General features: G+C 42.0%; 1 protein-coding gene across 1 annotated transcript in view; it reads left to right on the top strand.

The window, feature by feature from the left end:
- The window catches only part of RNF8 (ring finger protein 8), a 72,474-nt gene that overhangs the window by 33,441 nt on the left and 17,533 nt on the right, over window positions 1–21,500 (top strand). Inside the window, exons 3-7 of the mRNA XM_004710830.2 lie at window positions 1,526–2,266; window positions 4,743–4,805; window positions 7,125–7,214; window positions 9,003–9,110; window positions 10,850–11,054. Of these exons, the coding sequence (XP_004710887.2) occupies window positions 1,526–2,266; window positions 4,743–4,805; window positions 7,125–7,214; window positions 9,003–9,110; window positions 10,850–11,054 (1,207 nt within the window). The remainder of the gene's footprint in view (window positions 1–1,525; window positions 2,267–4,742; window positions 4,806–7,124; window positions 7,215–9,002; window positions 9,111–10,849; window positions 11,055–21,500) is intronic.

The following is a 21,500-nucleotide window of genomic DNA, read 5'->3' as shown; positions in this document are numbered from 1 at the left end:
CAAATGTCCTGAAGCTTTACCCCAGCCTCCTGGGGACTTCTTGTTCTCCCTAGTCACGAGCTGCTTATGTAATCGTATCTCATTATTTCCTTTACTTTATTGTTTTCTTAAATGTCTGTGCCTTGGTATTAGGTGCCCTCCCATGTCACATAACTTTTGCTGAGACTCCCCCTTTTCCTCGGTGTAATCTTAAAATTGACCACTGTGCTCTAAAATTGCTTTCAAATAGATTTTCATTGCTCTATCCCTCTTCATTGCTTTTTACTCCATTTGCTGTTTCAGAATCAAGCAAAATTAATCTCCCCCTATTTTCTCAGGTTGAGATTGGTATCATACTAGCCCTATTTTATACATGAGACTGAAGCACAGAGAGATTATGTAAATTGCCGCAGGCCAAACAGTTAACAAGCCCTAGGTGGTGCAGTGGGGCTATGCATTCAAGTCTGTCTGACTCCAGAGGTCTACCTCTTAACAACCACGCTGTCTTGCCCATAGACCTCCGTTGCTGTTCATTGGGTGTGTTAGTTCGGGTCGGCTAGAGAAACAAATTCATAAACACGCATGTGTATAAGAGCTTTATAGACACGAGCAATTGAATGTTGAGAAAACATCTCAGCCTAGTTCAGATCAAGCCCATAAGTCCGATATTAACCCATGTGTCCCATACCAATCTATAAAGTCCTCTTCAGACTCACGAAACACATGCAGTGATGCCTAATGCAGGAAGATCACAGGCCAGTGGGTGGGAAATCTTGTGGATACAGTGGCAGTAGAGGCATCTCAGCACTGGCACGAGTTTCCACGTGGCTCCTCCAGCTCAGGACACTAGCATAGCTTTATGTGTCTTGTCAGCTGCAATGTCTCCCAGGGAGTGAGCATGGGTCCCGCCTCCATGGAGCTATATCTCATTAGCACCTCCAAATGAGATCATCAAGCTGCGATCTGATTGACAGGCCAAATTCTACCTCTTGATTCATAAGTCTCAAATTGACAATAGATTATGTAACTACCACATTTGGTCAGATCCCATCGATACTTTGACACCAGTACAAGGTATTGGTGTTCTCTTTATTGACTTACATATAAGTAAGTACATTGCTCATTTAACATTGTGTTCTAGGGGCATATCAGGACTAGAACTTAAATATTATCCGGGCCAAACTTGCCTCATTAACTTTATTATTAGATGCAGGTTCTCAGGCTTGAGCCATTCTTCCCCGTTCAGACCGTTAGGAGGAGCTATTTGTTGTACTGTCGTATTTATTTGAGTAATTTATCCACCCACAATGAGGTGATTCCAGCCTATTACATAGGCAATTCTCTGTGGAGAATTATTGGTGAAAAGCCAAAGTACTTATTGAAGAATATTGTTCCTAAGGATAGTGGTTTATGGATCCTTCTTTTCTATTTGTTCTCAAGGGGTTTCCTTCTGAAAAAGCAGAAGATTTTGCGGCAGCAAGAGAGAAATTCCATTAAGAGGAGGAAAATCATGAGGCTTATTTTGTCTCTCTTTTCCTCTCCCCAGAGTCTGAATGGTGTTTGGCTGAACAGAGAACGCCTGCAACCTTTAAAGGTCTATGCCATCCAGAAGGGAGACTTCATTCAGCTTGGGGTACCTTTGGAGAATAAGGAGAACGCAGAATATGAATATGAAGTTACTGAAGAAGAATGGGTTAGGTTATATCCATGTCTTGCCACTAAGTGTGATCAGATGATGGAAAAAAATAAAGGCCTGAGAACTAAAAGGAAGTTTAGTTTGGATGAGATAGATGGTTCTGGAGCCGAAGGTCCCTCAGATTCGAAATCCAGAGTGAATAAAATGTCTTGTGAACGTGGTCAGTCGGTGACATCCCATGAGAATGGTGAAGTCACCAGTCAGTCTCCTGAGATTTTGGCTCCTAAGTTGACTTCTCCTGAGACCAGTGCGAAGACAGCAGGGGCTCGTATTTACCCTGCCCCCCCAAACGATGTAGAGATTCCTCATAAGAATCAGAATGCCTCCAGCCCGTCTTTATGTCAGAGCAACTTAGAGATGTTTAAGGCAACCATGTCTAGGATTGTGATGCTGAAAACACAGATGCAGGAAAAGCAGGTTGCTGTTCTGAATGTGAAAAAACAGAACCAAAAAGGGTGCTCCAAAAAAATTGTGGAAATGGAGCAGGAACTACAGGACTTAGAGGCCCAGCTTGATGAAGAACAGGCCCAGCAGCAAGCAAGAGTGGAGCAACTGGAGAAGACGTTCCAGGAAGAGGAGCTGCATCTCCAGGTACCACCCAAGAGAGAAAGACAAAAGTGCCCCTCAGGGATGGCCAGGCCCTTTAAGCTCCTGCCAGGGAGCTCTCCATTTCTGGGCCAGGCCCAACCACTGAGTGCCAGGGCCAGGAGATGGCATGAGGAAAGCTTGACATAAGACAAGCAGATTGAGTAAAGGGTTCAGGTTTCAGCAAACAATACATCAGGGGCCAGAGTAAAGGGGTCCAAGGTAGGATAAGGTGGCCAGTGAGCCAGCCAGCACAAAACATCTCAAGATACAAAACTGAGGTGACTCAGAACCAAGATCAGTTCAGGAGGAGGGTGGATGAAGGTCAGGATGCCATGAAACCATAATACACACCGTTTGAACCAATGGTTCTTCTCTGTGTTTGCCTCTGTGGTCAGAGCCAAACAGCTCCACAGCAGGTACAGGTCCGTTACTTCCTCTGCCCTCTTTGTACCTTGCCGGTTGTTCACTGTAAGACTTAGTCAGCTAAAGCTAACTTAAGAGTTGGGAGGCTACGAAGGCAGAAAATGTTTTGGGGTCTGTCCTGAGTAGCCAGTTTGGGAGGGGACTGGTACACCAGGATTTAGTTGTTGGGTTGAGTGATAAGCTGTCTTTAGCAGAAAGGTAAAATATTTGCAGTCTTCATTCTATCAAGGTAAGGCCAAATATGTGGCAGTCACCGAGCCATTTGCTTAGATGATAAAGCGCACAAAGCTTCTAGGCTAGAGCTGATCCTGGTCTCTACTCGAAATGTCAGCTCCCATCTGGCTGGAACCATGCATTTTACTCCCACCTAGTTGCTCAGGTAATGTTGAATGTCAAGAACTCCCCATTGTTGACTTAGAACTAAGAAGGACCAAATCACAACTGTCGTGAATAAGCTTTTTTATCTTGTGTTTGGACTGCTCGGGGCAAGGAACAACCAGAAGTAGTGTTGGCTTATTTCTGAGCAATATATAAATCCGATTCTAATCTGCTAGCCCTTTGAAAGGGTAGGACTAGAGGCTTCAAAAAAATTGGGGGGAAATTTCATTACCTTTTACTGGTAATTCCATTTTCCATGAATTTTTTGAAGCATGCTTATAAATAGCAAAGGCCGTGGATTAAATAGGTCTTTTTAAGGGTACACCTGCGTTGCTTCCCTTATTCAACCCAAGTTCATCCTCAAAATTAATAAGCAGTAGCTTATCTTTATATATTTAGTGTATGATACCTTCAGCAGACAGAACTCCCTTTAAAGGCTAATTTGTTTAGCTGAAAAACAGTAAACAGTTCATTAGTATTTGTGGCTGCTCTAGTTTTACTTCACAGTACAGCTACAAATCTTTTCCCATTCTAAAATACTAAAGAAAGGCAAAAAGAACTGGTTTAAAGCATTTCTCGAACTATAAGAAGGTGATATATAAATTATTTGTAGTGGGGATGTATGTAGTCAATTGTTTATTAGATGCATTTTCTTCCACCATTGGTCATTTATCTTACCCCAGGTACTTGCTGAAGGAGACCTGGTAGCACTGTGGTGGGCTGCTAACTAAGAGGTCTGTGGTTCAAACCCACGAGCTTCTCCATAGGAGAAAGATGAGACTGCTCCTGTAAAGATTGACTGTCAAAAACCCTATGTGGGATCACTCCGAATCAGAATCAGCTCAACGGCAGTGGGTTTGGTTTGGGTTAGAACTTGCTCAGAATCTCATTTAACCCTGGCTTCTTGCTATGAACGCCCATGTTGCCTGACACTATGTTTAAAGTTCTGGTTAATTAAAAGAATGCCTACGAGATAGTTTTTGCCATTAAAGAATGTATCTAGTTGAGAAGACAAGATGTATGGTATACATGGAAGAAGAGTTTCATGTTATATTCAATTAGGGAATGATTCTGACGTGGCATATTAAATGCATTGTGAAGTGGTAAAGTCGGAAGGGAAAGACACAGACACTCTTGTGGAAGAATGCCAGTTGGTGGTCATTTAGTGATGTGGAGGACACACTGAAGGGGACAACTGGGGAAACTGTCACATCCGTTCAGGCAAGAGGCAGAAGGAGCAGTGTGTGGACTAGAAATGGTAGAAAGACTCACAATGAGAGACGGTGGCTAGAACTGAGGGCAGAAACATGGAGGCAGTCAAGCGCCAGCCTGGTGGATTACATCGGAATTTACGCAGTTAGTGGCTTCAGAAGATCTCCCGTTTGGAGTCATAGATTAGCCGGTGGACTTGGACTGTTTGTTAGTCTAGGGTTTTCCAGAACGACCCAAGTGGTGACTTAAGGGTGATAACCCTGAGGAGTGCTGCATTTGAGCAGAGAACTGCTCACATCCCTCATTACCAGCAGCTTGAAGTAAAATGGGAGATTTCCCACCTGCTCCCGGCCCCTGTTGTTTCCGGATGCTCATGCTAGCTAGTTTCCTCTGCGTGATGCTACATTCTGTCCTTTTCCTTCTCTTCCCTGTAGGGAAACCTTCCATTTTGTTTTTGGCTTTGCAGGGTTTGGAGAAAGAGCAAGGAGAAGAGGACTTGAAGCAACAGCTGGCCCAGGCCCTGCAGGAGGTAATTTAGCTCTTGCCACTGTTCTGAGATTTTAGTGGGCTGCGGAGTTGGGGGCAGGCAAGCGTTTCGTGGCCACAGGCTGCCTGTGTTTCATAGCCCACACCTCTGTGGCCCTTCCAGTCTGTAAACAGAGCAGATGGCAGCTGCTCACACCATCAGGTTGGAGATTTGGAGCCTCACAGAGATGCCAGGCCACAGCATGAAAATTCACATCTTCATCTGAGCAGAAGTTGCTCTAGTGAAGATGGAATGGAGCCTGTAGCAATTAAGAGACTCTGGGGAAGAAGCTCCACTTCCACAAAGGTGAGGGCCACACAGGAGACCATGAGAACTATGACTTGGCCACCAGTGCCTGCAAGAGTCTCCCATTACCTCATTCCTCCTGATCTGTAGCCACCCAGAAGCCATTTGAGAAAGTCCCCATGAAACATTTGAGGTCAGATTGAGAGTGTGCAGATTAACAGCGAAGCATTATCAATTCACTGAAAAGGCAAGGTTCATAGAAATAAAATTCTCTAAAAGAGTGCCTGTAACTGATTTCACTTAATTTGACTGCTTCCTTCTTTCATTAGGTTTTCATAAGCCCGTTACAACTTGCTTTTGTTTTCTGTCCTTTATGTATTAGGCCGATGATTGGAAGCAATTTTAGAATTTTGTCCGGGGGATTTTCTTCATGTTCTTTTGTTGCTGCCTCCCCCCAACCTTCTTGCTTTGTTCACATAGGAGTGAGAAGACGCCTGCCTGGATATCCTTGAAGGGCACAATTCCTTCTTTTTAGAATGTTATTTTCTGAGCTTCTTTGTTTTCTGGAGTGAGAGCGTAGGTGTGTGCCCTACCTCTAGAACATTATTCAATTAATATTCAGATATGAAATTGAAATTTTGAAATTGACTGAAAAAGAATAAGGTCCTGCTGTTTGGAAATCCCCAAGGGACCGTTGGGTACCCTGCACCATGACTTCTCACCTCGCCCTTGGACAGGCAGGGCAACGTACTCTTCACTTAGCACAGAGCACTTGACCAGTCTGCAGTCAGTAGCCTGCATGTGGCATTTTAAGATCGGGGTTCTATTCGAATGCCCCTGAGGGGAATGCTACTTTCACCCAGAGCAATAGTTGCTCTCTCGTCCATCTGCTGGTTGCTGTGAAGCTCTTTTTATTTGTTTAGCAAGCTGTTGTGAAAGCTTGCACTTACAGAAAGCATAACACACTTTTCTAAATGTTTTCATGACTGTTATTTTCCTGTCAGCATTGAGGTAAGAGGTACCCGTTGTTCCATTTAATACATGAGAAAGGTAAGGTATGCATATCTAGTTAGTGGTCAAGACAGGCCTTGTGACATAACCTCAGTTTTGAAGATCACACATTTTAAAATGTGTTTCTTGAATGATATCATTTCAAAAATATTTTGCTTTACCTTCTTTCAATACAGTGTTCTTAAAGCACCCTGGTAGTGCAATGGTTAGATACTTGCCTGTTGACCGAAAGGTTGGTGTGTAAATGCGCCAGCTGCTCCCCTGGAGCAAAGAACCTGGTGATCGGGTCCCATAAATCCTACAACCTTGGACATGTCTTGGGGGCATTTCTGCACTGTCCTCTAGAGACACTGAGTCAGAATCAACTCGAGTGGCAATCGTTGTTTTTGTTTGTTTGGATTTGAGGTAAGGTTTTCAAGCATAACCTACCCTTAGGCATGAGGGAGCTCATAAATTCTGTTCCAAAGAAGTGGAAACTTGATGTTTGTTTAGTCACAGTGAATACACTGTTAGCTCCTGGGCGTGCCAGCTTCCAGAAGACACCGGCAGAGAGAGGTCAGGCAGCATTGCCTTATGACCATGCAATGTCTGCACTGAATAGGTTAAAGATATTTTTTCATTTCAAAGCAAATAATTACCTAGGTTCTCTGAATCTCTTTTTCCCAATTCTTTCCTAAAAGCTGTTCCCAGTACTCGTTAGTCTCACAGGTACTTAGAAGTTCTTGAGCACTGCTCCCAGAATCACTTGAGCAACTTAAAAAAAATACATGTTCCTGAGCCCTAAGCCAAGCCTATAGAATCAGGCTCTGGAAGGTGGTGAAAAATATTCTTCATTTGCTTTGGGTGGTACCTGAATAGGGAATAACTGTTAGGCAAGGATTAATGGGTCTGATGCCCTTCCATCCAAGTAGGTGAGATGTTTTCAAGTAGTGAGGGCATTATTTTGAAATTGCTAATTAATTGATCCCTTGAGCCAAAGCCACTGGCTAGAGTCAGGGAACAGGTAAGTGTGTTAGAGGAAAGCGTGTAGATCACCCTGAGCTTGTCTCCGCTATGTTTCTGCAGCACCGGATTCTAATGGAAGAGCTAAATCGCAGCAGGAGGAGCTTTGAAGAGATCATTCAAGCCAAGAACAGGGAACTGGCGCAAACCAAGGTACCAGAAAGAAGATGGAGGTTTAGAGGTGGTTACTACATGCAACTCAGCATTTTCAAACAGTGCAAGGGTTGCTATGGTGAATGAAGGGAGAGGTTATGGCTGCCCCTTGCCTCAGGGGAAATAATCGGTAACATTATTCAGGCCCTCGAAGACTTCTGCCTGTAAGACAACATCTATTTCTTTTCCCTCGTTCAGAAGTGAAATGCTCGGCATAAGTCACTGACACTTCTGTGGGCGAGTCCTTTGTCAGTGGGCAGCTGCCGCTGCGGTGTCTCCCACTGTCCCGGACGGTCAAAGTACAAAATCCTTCATCCTGATTCATGCTTGCAATTCAGATCGGTGGATTTCTTTGACTAGGCTGACAAATTCAAAAGCCCACCAAGCCAGACTGGTGATAGAAGTGGCCTGGGTACAAGAACACACGAGGAAAGGGATGCTCAGGCCTTATCCCCACACATGAAGCGGCAGCCTTTCTCTGCTGTAGCCAGTTGTTGCCATCAGAAACGCAGGCATGTTATCAGACATTCTGATTTTCTTACAGAATGTAAAAATTCAAATAATTATGTGAAATATCCCAATTTCCAAATATTGGCAACAAGTTCAGTTTTGTTTTTGTTTTTTTAATCATACAATGAGCTCCAAACTAAAACCAGTCTGCAGTCTAGATCCAGTCACAGGTCACCAGTTTGCAACACCGGTTAGCAAACTCTGACCTGGAAGTAATACCTGAACTGGATTGCATCTCTCATTCCCACCCAACATAACAGACCTACAGCCAGATACCAAAAAGAAGAGGACATTTTTTCAGTTTGTGTGATATCCTTATCCTCTGTTTAAATCACATAACACCTTCTCCTCCAACTTTCATGTAAGCAACAGGGTTTTTAACCCGGTGACTCGTACGTTTTCAGGAAACCTAACTGTAGTTAGAAATGGGGCCAGACACTCTTCACTGCCCCAAACAGTCTGACAGTCTTTGCTTTGATTCAATCATAAGATAGAAAGAAAACAGCCATTCAAATATACCCTGAATAGTTCTTGTTCTTTTTCTTCTTTCCCTCCCACCTAGGCCTGTTTGGGGGATGAGATGCTGCTAACTTAAATAGCTGATAACCATTCTTCAAGAGAGCACACCTAGAATTCTCCCTAAAATGTCAGGTATCCACAAGCAGTCCTCCCTCTTGGGGAACACGCAGGGGAATTGCACTGCAGAGCTCTGTAAGAGAGAGGAGTAGCAAGTATCATAGAGCTTGGGGCCGGAGGTGATGCGAGGGGCTTTCTCTCCAGCCCCCTGGCTCCATGGAATATAGGTATTATCCTGTTTTACAGAAGAGGCAGCTGTAAAGCACTTTAGGGACCCTATCACTTAATCAAGCTCCCTGCTTCTGTAGAGTGATTTTCATGTTTTCTTCCTTTCCAGTGCATTTGTTGGTGATTATCTTGTTCTTAGATTTATTGCCTTGTTCTGCCTTGGGTGGCTGGTGGGGTTAGTATGCGTCCTCTAGTTTTTCTCATTTCATTAATTTGGGGAAAAGAGACAGCAGCTACAATTCAAATACTGGAAAAGAGGGAAGAGGAAAGAAAAGAAGTCAGTTCTCTGTATTAGAAAGCAGTTCTGAGAAACAGTAACCCTGGGGGAAAGCAGGTATTCTCATCTTGCTGCACCAGAATGAATTTTTAATTTAGACTCTTTCTGAATCCTATTCCAGACAATTAACCCTGGTCCCTTCTTCTTTTGCATTCTGCTGGTTCTCCTGAATGACAGGTGGGGTGTTGTCTTTACAGGAAGAGAAAGAGAAGGTGCAGGCACAGAAAGAGGAAGTTCTGAACCACATGAATGACGTGCTGGAGAATGAGCTCCAGTGTATCATTTGTTCAGAATACTTCATTGAGGTAATTATGAACCAACGCCCTTCCCCCCTCTGACTCTGAACGGAGCCTGGGCTGCACATGCTGCAGCAGTGATAAGAAACAATTCCTTGACGAGATTTTCTTTCTCCCAGAAAATTACTGTGGCGCTCATGTGTTTTAGTAGTTGTTTCCCCCACCACACACACACACACACACACACACACACACACACGCCATTCTTTTTCTTACTTTGATTTTCAATGTTTATTTGTTATACATAATATTTTTAGCCACAATAAAGCTTTTTATCTCTTTGTTGGGGGGAAAACTAGATCCACATGAACTTAGATTTTCGAAGTTATCAGAATAAAGCCATTTACTATAACAACTGTTATTTAAATGGGCACTGTGCTGAGAGCAGGTGTTCAGTGTAGCCTTTAAACAAGGTAGTAAATGTCATTGGTATGTGGTTGCTTTGGGAATTTAGGGACCAAGTTGAACATATTTCAGTGATTATAAGGCGCCAAGTGAAAAGAAATCATCTCTCTCATAAGTTACCATTTATTATCTTGTCATGTTTTTGCACTGAATTTTTCAGTCTACCATTTGTGACCAATTCATCGTGGACTACAAGTGTTAAAGGTTGTTACATGACTGTGTTTCAGACACACACATACACTGCTTCCTTTTCTCAGGAGTCTAGGGGGAGGCTAAGTTAAAAAGCCTCCTTAAAAATCCCTCCCGGACAGAAGTGCTTCCTTACTTTAGGGAACCCAGTGTCCTTTGACAATGTCACAGACTCTGTAGAGGAATACACAGTCAGTCAGCTGGGGCACCTGTCCGTTCTGTGTTAGAGTACGACATGCTGCCTGACCTACACTGCCAGCCTCTTCTTACACAGTCAGCATTAGACAGATTTTTCATTTTAACCCGGCAGGCGGTGAGTCGCCGTTCTTCTAGTTGTCTAGCTTTCGGATCAAACTGGCATTTGAAAAATATTTAACTTCTCTTTTATTTTCCACTGCTACCCTAAAGGCAGGAGTGAGGTCTTTTGCGGACCTCAGGAAAAGTTGGATCATTGGAAATGCCTGGACATAAACATGAGTAACGAAGAGTAGTTTGTATTCTCTTCCTGGGGGTGAGAAGAACTCTGGGAGAGAAACCTAACCAGAGGACTTATGCAAAGGAGCCGTTGAGGCCAGGCTTCCTGTTCCTTCCTTTCTTTTCAGAGCATTATTAATTACAGGTTCAGGCACTGTCAGAGAACGTTTACATTTTTTAGTTCTTTTTCTAGCCAGCCTCTTATATTTATTTTTCAGTCTAGCTATTGCCGCCCTCCTGTTGCTCTAAATCCTGAGTAGTCAGGATGTGCTCACCATTAGGTTCTCAGTCGCCAACTAGCAGCAAGGCATGAGTTGTTTCTCGTAGGAGAATTAGTGATATATTTATACCACAACATTCACATGCTTACTTTTCATGTCATGTCCGGTGACATTTCTTTGCAAAGTGGCTTTCACATTGGTAATGTGGTCTGAGTTTGTGGACCAACATGGGTGAATTATCCTACCTAGGCCCTGAATCCGTGACTTTGAGGAAGGAGGAAATGAACCATCTAATATAAAGCTTAAATTTCCCAACCCCAAGCATGATGCGAATCCCCTTCTTAAGGCCTCCAGATATGACTGGTTAATTTTCTGTCTGGCCTGGAGGCCCCCATTTCACCTTCGCAGTCACCGTCCTGCAGGGCCTCTCTGACGGGTGTGCTCGCATTCTCATTGCAGGCCATCACTTTGAACTGTGCTCACAGTTTCTGCTCCTTCTGCATCAGCGAATGGGTGAAGCGCAAGAGCGAGTGTCCCATTTGTCGGAAGGACATCATATCCCAAACTCACTCCCTGGTTCTGGACAACTGCATTAGCAAGATGGTAGATAATCTGAGCTCAGAAGTGAGAGAGCGACGAACGAACCTCATTAAGGAACGACGGGGTGAGTGGCTACAAGAATACCAGTTCCTCAGCTGAGTCTACTGTAAACTTTGACAGATGTGTAAAGTACTCCACACAGTACTTTTACCTATGTATTGCTTAATTCTCAGAATCTTGCAAGATATAGTCAGGAGGGTGGTAGGTGATATTACCATTTAAGAAAACTGAGACCCGGAGAGACAGAGCAGCTTTTCCAGGATGACACTGCAAGGTAGTCGTATTAATTTTTATTATGGTGGCCATAACCAAGTACCACAAACTAGGTGGCTTACGACAACAGAAATGTATCCTCTAAAAGTCATATGGAGGAGAAGTCCAAATTCAAAGTGCTGACAGGGCTATACTCCCTTGAAGGCTCTGGAGACTTTGCTTTAGCTTCTGGTGGCTGCCGGCATTCCTCGGCTTATAATTGTATCATTCCTATTCTGTTTCTCCATCAGTACATGGCCTCTGTAGAGCTGTCTGTCTTGCTCGTCATACTGTATTTAGGGCCCAACCCAATCCCATTGTGACCTCATCTTAACTTGCTTGTATAGGCAAAGACCCTGTTTCCAAATAAATTCACATTCACAGGGACTAGGGGTTAGTACTTGAACATACCTTTTTATGGGACATTATTTAACCCACGATACTTGTCTACCCATTTTCTTTTGTTTTATGTTCTCTAAAAGACCAAAGCTAGCTGTGTCAGGTCTTCGTCCTTTATAGTTCATCTCATCATGAAAGGTTAATATCCTTTCTCTCTTCTAGGACCCAAGCAGTATCCCCTTTGCAATTTTTTTCTCACATGAGTAGATTTTTTTGCCTACTGAGGTGAAAAAGATGTGGGACCAAGTTCACTCACTGAGTCACAGCCCAGTGTTGGGTATTTGAGCACAGCATAAGTGGCATAAACTAAAGATGGTTTTCTCTTTTAAAATACGAACACCCCTCCAGAGATTTAAGGAGGCTTTCTGTTAATTCACTGCTGTATCTCATATTATGATGTGAATAACTGGGTCCTGTGGGTGTGACCCAGTAGCGGGCTGGGTATCCATCTAAGCATGCATGTGGTCTGGACAGTTTAGTTTCCTAATGACGGAGGATACAGTGGGTTCACATCCAAGTCCTTCTGAAACTCAACAAGGATTTACTTTTCTTTTCTAATACATTACTTAACTCTGAGCATGAAAGCATTCGTGTTTGTTCTCACAGCACAAGTGAATGTTCCTAACCCTGAATCATTTATTTTCTAAATCAGGAGGCAGTGTAGCACCTGGGCTTAATAACAAGTGCAGTTCCTGTGTAAACCCAAGAGTATAGGATGGAAGCCACCCAGATCAGCATGCTCCAGTCAGACACTTTACAGTTGTGTGCAAGACCAGCGCAGAGCTCCAGTGGGGTCGGAAGTGTCATTCCAACAGCAGAGCCTTAGAGTCCACAGCTGGGCGTATATTTTATTATACTATACTATTTTATTATATACTACTACGAAGGCTCCAGTTTGTGCAGGCATGGGTTTATTGCAGAGAAATACCGTGCTCTAATAGAAAGGAGCTCATGACTTATAAACAGATATGCTCACAAAGAAAGAAATGTTTCATTTCACTCCTTTGTTGGCATCCTTCCTTTCTCCTACTTAAAAAAAAAAGTTATGATAAAATACAGATGAGGACGCTTCAAAAATTTGTACAAAACTGTAATCAAAAGAATGAGATTTTCCACTAACCTTTTTTTTCTTTTTCTAACTTTTATTGTGAATTGGGTGAAGGTGTACAAAACAAATCAGTTTTCCATTCAGAATTTTCCACCCATGCTGTTTTATCTCATGGATCCAATCCCCACAGTGGAGCATCACTTTCCCACCCTCCCAGTGTTTTCATCCCTATTCTTTACTGACCACTCTGAACTCTGCTCTCGGGTAAGTCCTGCCCATTTGATCTAAGATGCTTGATTATTCTACGGGGTGCATGCCCTCCCTAGTGTTATTCTTTCCCTAGTGGTACTGGTCCACTTATAGACCTGTTTGACTGTAATTTTAGCCATAGGTGTCCACTAACTTTTTGGAGCTCCTTCATACAATAAAAAAATTTTCCATTTTAACCATTTTGAAGTGGACAATTCAGTGACATTAATTACGTTCACTATATTGTTCGAACTTTATCACTATCCATTTCCAAAAATTGTTTTGTCACCCTAACTCTATGCCACTTAAGCAATAGCTCTCTCTCTCTCCTCCTCACCCGCGGGAATCAAAATTAAAAGTTTATCTCTTGGCATTTGCTCATTCTAGATATTTCGTATACGTGGAATCGTATGATATTTCCTTGTGTGCATTATTTCACTCATGGTATTTTCAAGGGTCATCCAAGCCATACATGTGGCAAACCTTTATTTCTCTAATGGTGCATAATATTTCATTATACTACTACTAAGGCTCCAGTTTGTGCAGGCATTGGTTTATTGCAGAGAAAACGTTTGAGTGTTACTCTGCAGTCATTGGATGGCTCAGACACGTTTCTTGATCAGACAGTTGGCTTAATCTCATTAGAGCACCTTTCAAAACAGTAGCTTCCAAACAGGTTTGCTGGTCAGTTGAAGTCAAGGCAGAGATGTGCTCAGAATAACAACGAATTTTGGGGATTCTCAAGGAGAAATCTTGATAGATTTTCTCCAAGGATACAAGATGCTCAGGAGGGCTTATTGTGAAGTAGTTTTAAGAAAACTGAAAATTATGTTGATGAGGAAAAGGCCAAGGGAAGTTATATCAAGATATTTTTCTCCCCAGCACAATAATATACCTGCTCATTCTTTGAAGGCAAAGGGTGGTCCTAAAAGGACTTTTTTTGGGGAAACTTTACACCATCTACTCTTCAGCCCTGATTTTGCCCCTTCAGACTTTTTTGTTCCCAAACTCAAAGAATACTTAAAAAGAATGCGATCTAAACTGCTATTTTGACATAATGTAAATCAAAGAATGCAGAATTCTCTGGGAAATAGTTAGAAAGATGGAAATACCGTCTTGAGAGTTATACAAACCTAGATGTAGGATATACTGAGAAACAATAGCTTCGTGACTCACTCACTCACTCTCATTCACTCACTCACTCACTGACTCACTGACTCACTCACTCTCTCTCACTCACTGACTCACTCACTCACTCACTCTCTCTCACTCACTCTCACTCATTCACTCACTCACTCTCATTCACTGACTCACTCACTCACTTTCATTCACTCACTCACTCACTCACTCTCTCACTCACTCTCCTTCACTGACTCACTCACTCACTCACTCACTCTCTCACTCTCATTCACTGACTCACTCACTCTCACTCACTGACTCATTCACTCAGTCACTCTCTCACTATAATTCACTCACTCTCATTCACTCACTCTCAGTCACTCTCTCATTCACTCAATCACTCACTCTCACTCACTCTCTCATTCACTGACTCACTCACTCTCATTCACTGACTCACTCACTCATTCTCATTCACTCACTCACTCACTAACTTTCTCACTCACTCTCATTCACTGACTGACTGACTCACTCACTCAATAAAAAACAAAAACCAACAAACAATAGCTTTGCATTTTGCTATTTTTGTTTAATAAAGGTTTCTATGATTTTTAGCAGTGCTTTTTTACACCCACAGGTCACATTTTTTTTTCTTCAGTCACGTGTTGATAGACCCTTGGGCTTGTTTCTACCTTTTGATTATTATGAATAATGCTGTGCTGAACATTGGTGTACAAGTATATCTGTTTGAGGATATATATCTTGGTATACGAGAGGGTATATATATACACTTGTGTGTATATATATGTATGTAAGTATCTGAGAATGTGAGTGTGTGTGTGTGTGTGTGTGTGTGTGTGTGTATGGAATGGCTGAGTTGTTTGGCAATTCTATGTTTACCATTTTGAAGAACCAATAAGCTATTTTTCAGTAATCGCTGCACCATTTTACATTCCCACCAATGATACTTGGAAGTTCTAATTTCTTCACATTATTGATAACACATGTTAGTTTCTTTTTCTGATAGTAGCCATCCTAGTAGGTAGGATTACCCACTGCCATTGAGTCAGTTCCAACTCATAGTGACCCTGTGTGATAAGAGTTTCCAAAGCTGTAAATCCTTATGGGAGCAGATAACTTCATATTTTTCCTGCCCAATGGCTGGTAGGTTTGAACCGCAAACCTTGTCGTTTGCAGTCCAATGTTTACCCAATGAGTACCTTTGAAAGTACCAGAAGAACAAACAAATCCATCTTGGAAGGTAGACAGTCAGAATGCTCCTTGTAAGCAAGGATGATGAAACTTCATCCTACGTATTTTGAAGAAGAGATTGGTCCCTGAAGAAAAACATCATAGTTTGTACAAAAATTGGAACATAAAATGAGGAAGACCAACAGTGAGATGGATTGACAGAGTAGCTGGAACTTGAGAACTGTGAGGTTGGTGCAGGACTGGATGCTGCTTCATCCTGTGATACACAGGATTGTTCTGAATCAGCACCAACTCAGCGACACAACAATGACAAGTGGGTGTGAAGTCACAATCTTGCTTTGGTGTATATTTCCCAGGTGACTAATGACGGGGAGCATCCTTTTGAGTTGGGTCGCCTGTTTTCTTCTTCCTTCTTGGTTTGAAGGGTTGATGTTGTGGGACATGTCCAACATTAACTGCTGAAGAAGTGATGCATTCATTGGCTGTACATTTTTAAGAATCTAAATGGTGGCAAAACTTTATGTTCTCTCACATTTGCCTATTAGTTTAGCTGGATATAGAACAGTGCTTCCCAAAGGGTGTGTGAGAGTGTGCTCGAACAATCCAGGGTGGCTGTAAAAGTATAGTTTCCCAAACCTGTGAGGTCTTTCAGGGGGAAAAAAATTACTCTTTTGAACTATAATCCATAATCCCAGATAAAATGTCAACATCTGCTTTTGCAAAGGTTCTATGGACAAAATACTGAATGATGCAGGAAGCATCAAAAAAGATGGAAAGAATACACAGTCATGTACCCCAAAGAGCTAGTCAACAGTCAGCCATTTCTAGAGGTAGCTTATGAGTAAGAGCCAATGGAAGAAGTTCAGGCTGCATTGAGAGAATTAGCAAAAAACAAGGCTTCAGGAATTAATGGAATCCCATTAATTCAACAACCTGATGAAGCACTGAAAGAACTCCCTTGTCTGTGCCAGGAAATTTGGAAGCTACCTACTTGGCCTGGAGGAGATCCATATTTATACTCATTCCAAAGAAAGGTGACCCAACAGAACGATCAGTTTACAGAACAAAATAATATTACATGCAAGTGAAACTTTGCTAAAGATCATTCAACCATGGTTGCAGCAGTACATTGACTGGGAGCTGCCAGAGGTTCAGGCCAAATTCAGAAGAGGACATGGAACAAGGAATATTATTGCTGATGTCAGGTGGATCTTGGCAGATGTTTACTTGTGTTCATTGACTATGCAAAGGCTTTGCGACTGTGTGGTTCATAATAAACTATAGATAACCTTGAGAAGGATCGGAACACTTCAGTGTGCTCCTGTGGAACCTGTACATGGATCAAGAGGCAGTTGTGTGACCAGAACAAGGGTTTAAAATCAGGAAAGCTGTGTGCCAGGGTTGTAGCCCCTCACCATACTTACCGTATAAACCCGAGTATCAGCCGACCCAAATATCAGCCGAGGCACCTGATTTTACCACCGAAAAACTACATTAAAAGTGCTGAAAACTCAGCCTATACATGAGTATATATGGTATTCAATTTGCAAGCAAATAATCAGAGAAGCTGGGTTATATGAAGAAGAATGCAGCATCAGGCTTGAGGAAGGCTAATAACCTTTGATAGGCAGATGACACAACCTTGCTTGCTGGAAGTGAGGTCTTGAAGCACTTGCTGATGAAGATCAAGGATTGCAGCCTTCAGTATACATTATAACTCAATGTAAAGAAAACCAAAATCTTCACAACTGAACCAATAGGTAACATCATGATAAATGAAGAAAAGATTGAAGTTGTCAAGGATTTCATCTTGTATGAAACCACAATCTGCCGGAGACCAGCTCCGGCGTGTTCCTCACAGAAAGCTGAAGTTGGGTGAGTGGTCTTGAGAAAAAGGAGAATATAGAAAAGTAGGGTTCAGGAGGACCAAAGAAACATTCAGAAGCGTGAATATATGCAATGGCCCTTTATTAAAAGCTGTGTTTTCTTTTATACCCCATTTCTTGGCTCCTTCTGGGAAAACAACCAAGTCCAGACAAAAACATCTGCACTTTGCAGCCACGTCCTTGCAAGTCAAGATTAAGCAAAATAGTTTGTTCCAAAACATCTTAGCAGATCCAAGAAGCAAAGTCATTTTGCTAAATACAAAAGTTCATACAGCTCCCATAAGAACTTTTAACTAAGGGTGAAGTCCCACTCTTTATACCCATTAGGCCGGTTAGGATAGGGTTTTCACCCTCTCCCTTCCCTAAGACCATGGGGAAGAAATGGGAAATCACCCTACAACAATCAATGTTCATGGAAGCAGCTGTCAAAAAATCAAACAACACATTACATCGGGTAAATCTGCTGCACGAGACTTCTTTAAAGTGTTGAAAAGAATGTTACTTTGAGGAATAAGGTGGCCCTGATCCAAGCCATGGTATTTTCAGTCCCCGCCTTTGCATGTGAAAGTTGCACGTTGAATAGGAAGATTGAATATTGAATAAAGTTGAACATTGAATGAGGAAGAATGCATTTGACTCAGGGTGCTAATGAAGAATATTGAACGTACTGTGGAGTGCCAAAACAACAAACAAACCTGTCTTGGAAGAAGTACAACAATAGAATGTTCTTTAGAAGCAAAGATGGGAGACTTCATCTCACATGCTTTGGACGCAGTATCAGGAGGAATATTCCTAACATCAAGTACACAAATCAAAATTAACAAAGAGGAACCCAGAAGAAAAGGGTAAGAGAATAAATAAAACTTAAATTAATATCCTTGAGAGATCCAATCTTATATCCAAGATATCCACGGAAAAGGACATCATGCTTGGTAAAGTAAAGGGGCAGCAAAAAAGAGGAAGACACGGGACAAGACGGATTGACCCAGTGACAGCAACAAAGGGCCAGGATGGCGCAGGACCCAGTGGTGTTTCATCCGGTTGTGCATAGGGCCACTGTGAGTTGGAACCAACCCGACGACGCCAAACAGCACCTGCTGTTCAGTGCCACCCAGTGCGCTCTCGCCCACTTTGGGATCACTGGACCACAGTCCAGTCTTTCATTGCCAGGTGTGCAGAGTTGGTTTATTTTCCAGAAGAGGGCAGTAGACCAGGTAAGTTTGGGAACCTATAGTATAGATTTTGGGTTTTTAAAACATTGTTCAGCTGTTTTAAGACAAGTACAGCTGTCAAGAAATCTGATTCTATTTCCAGTCATTTGTATATGATGTGATTTTTCTTTTTAAAAAATTTTTATCATTGTATTAGGGGCTTGTACAACTCTTATCACGGTCCATACATCCATCCATTGTGTGTCAAACACATTTGTACATTTGTTGCCCTCATCATTCTCAAAACATTTGCTTTCTACTTGGGCCCTTGGTATCAGCTCCTCTTTTTCCTCCCTCCCCGCTACCCCCTTCCTCATGAACCTTTAATAATTTATAAATTATTATTATTTTGTCATATCTTACACTGTCCGACGTCTCCCTTCACCCACTTTTTTTTTTGGCCATCCCCCAAGGAAGAGGTTATATGTAGATCCTTGTAATCGGTTTCCCCTTTCTACCCCACCATCCCTCCACCCTCCTGGTATCACCACTCACACCACTGGTCCTGAAGGGGTCATCTGTCCTGGACTCCCTGTGTTTCCAATTCCTATCTGTACCAGTATACGTCCTCTGGTCTAGCTGGATTCGTAAGGTAGAATTGGGATCATGATAGTGGGGGAGAAAGGATTTAGGAACTAGAGGAAAGTTGTATGTTTCATTGGTGCTATACTGCACTCTGACTGGCTCATCTCCTCCCTGTGACCCTTCTGTAAGGGGATGTCCAGTTGCCTACAGATGGGCTTTGTGTCCCTAATCTGTATCCGCCCCCATTCACAATGATGTAATTTTTTGTTCTTTGATACCTGATCCCTGATCCCTTTGACACCTCCTGATCACACAGGCTGGCGTGCTTCTTCCATGTGGGCTTCGTTGCTTCTGAGCTAGATGGCCACTTGTTTACCGATGTAATTTTTCTTTCTGGAAGCTTTTAAGATCTTTCTTATCTTTAGTATTCTGAGTTTTTTATATGGTATACCTTTCTGTGGTTTTTTTCTCCCCAGTCATTATGTAGGACACTCTGAATCCTTTTAACCTGAAAAGTCATATTCTTGAGTTTTGGGAAACTTATTTGATACTTTCTCTTCTGCTATTCCTGTTAGTTGTACTTTGGGCCCCTTGAACAAATCTTTTCATTTTATTTTCTCTCCCCTCCCCCATATTTCATTTTGTCTTTTGTTCTACTTTTTATGAGATTTCCTCAATTTTAATTTCCAACCATCCTAAGGAATTTGTTTGTCTTTCATTTTTAATTTCAAGAGCTCATTTAAAAATTGTTTCTGTTTTATTCTGCCCTGTTTCCTCCACCACCTAACTGCCAGTTTGGCATAACATGGTGACTTACTTGTTGCTGTGATGCTGTAAACTAGAGAAGTTTAAACCTGTATTTAAAATACAGCAGAGTTCCCCCAGGGTGGACAGGGTTCGGCAGAGTGCCTAGACTGAAAAGAAGCTGGGAAGAAGGACTAGGCCGTCCACTTGTGACTGGTCAATGAGGACCGTAGGAATGCATTACAGTGGCGACCACCCTGAGCACAGACACAGTGAGGGTTGTGCTTTATTCCGTTGTACACAGGCTTGCTCTGTGTCGCGTACAACTTAGATGGTACCTGACATCAGCTTGTTTCTTGGATATAAGATTGGATCTTTCAAGGAGATTAATTTAAGTTTGATTTATTCTCTTACCCTTTTCTTCTGGGTTCCTCTTTGTTAATTTTGATTTGTGTACTTGACGTTAGGAATATTCCTCAAATATCTGGTGCTCCTGGGCCATCTGGTTCATATTTAAGAGTGGGAAACCAAATGCTGGTTGGCGCTCCATATGCTCGGGAACATTTGCCAACTGTGGGGCTTTGCTATGGAGTAATCTGTGAAGACCCTGCTGTTTTGTTGGGGGATTTCCAACTGAGTGCTTTCGGCCTTTTCTTTTGATTTGCTTAGTTTGTTTAATGTTGAATCTTCCCGTCTCTTGGCCTAGGGATAAGGGCCATGGCAGCGGGGAGCATGAGACAGGCTGGCAGAGCTGCATGGGCAAAGGAAGATGTATGTGGCCTTTACTTAGTCCTCCCATTTTCAGTAAGACATTTCCCTTTGTTTTCCTGTTCTCTCCCACTTAAGCCATGCCTGCTATTCCTGAGCCCGGAGCCTCTGAGTGAGGATCTCCAGACAGGAAATCCCAGTCTTTCCTGTTGTGTAGTGTGGGGAAAGGGATTTAGATGTTCCTTAGAAAGACTTTCTGTCGATCTGTCTGCTGGGATCTATCAGCTGTAGCCTCTTCTGTTTGTCCTATTCTTCAGAATTTCTGCCCTTTTAAAATTTACTGTTAGTTGAGTGACATTTGAGAGGGAGCAAAAATAAATGTGTGGACTCAAATACATCCTTTTTAACTGGAAGCACTTTTTCTGTTCCTTCTTACAAAATACTTTCCAACAAAACATTTGAAACAATACGAAAGTATTAAAATAGACAGTGTAACCCCAACTCTCCAGGTCTTAATTCAGAGATAGTCTTCTGCTACCGTGCATTTTTTTCTCCTCGTGCTGCAGTATTTAATCGTAAGGATTTTATGTGGATTAAATGTTGCAAACTTACAATTTAAAACAAAAGAAAACACTAGTGATTTTTGCTGATCATCTGTTAGGTTTTTTTAAATTAATATTTTATTGTATATTTGATGGAAGTTTACATAGTAATTCTGGTTCCCATTCAACAATTTCTACACAAGTTGTTTAGTGGCATTGGGTTACATCCTTCACAATTTGTGACGATTCTCATTTTTCATTCTGGTTGTTTTCCCTTTTTTGAGAAAAAGAAAATGGTAGAATGAAAATGTTTTAAGTTTTACTTGAAATTTTCTGAAGAATGTTTTAGTTAAAGATGAGTATATATGCTATATGGAGACTTACAGCAGTGTAATTAAGAGGTAAAAAGTTTTAGGTTAGAACTTTAATAAATAATTTTATCTCACAATATATGTGTGCTTTCCCTATTTCTTGGCACTGCTGTCACTTACCTGTTTTGATAAAAATCAGTTTCACATGATCTAGATAACTTTTCTTTTTTCTTTATTTTTTTGTTGTCAGTGAGTGAGTGGGTGAGTGAGTGAATGAGAGAGTGTGAGGCAGTGAGTGAGAGTGAGT

This window comes from Echinops telfairi, unplaced genomic scaffold (genome assembly GCF_000313985.2).
Source record: "Echinops telfairi isolate 266 unplaced genomic scaffold, ASM31398v2 ScPeMD7_3533;HRSCAF=4204_1, whole genome shotgun sequence".
NCBI lineage: Eukaryota > Metazoa > Chordata > Mammalia > Afrosoricida > Tenrecidae > Echinops > Echinops telfairi.
The sequence above is the reverse complement of the archived record's forward strand: the minus strand, read 5'-3'. Positions and strand labels throughout refer to the sequence as shown.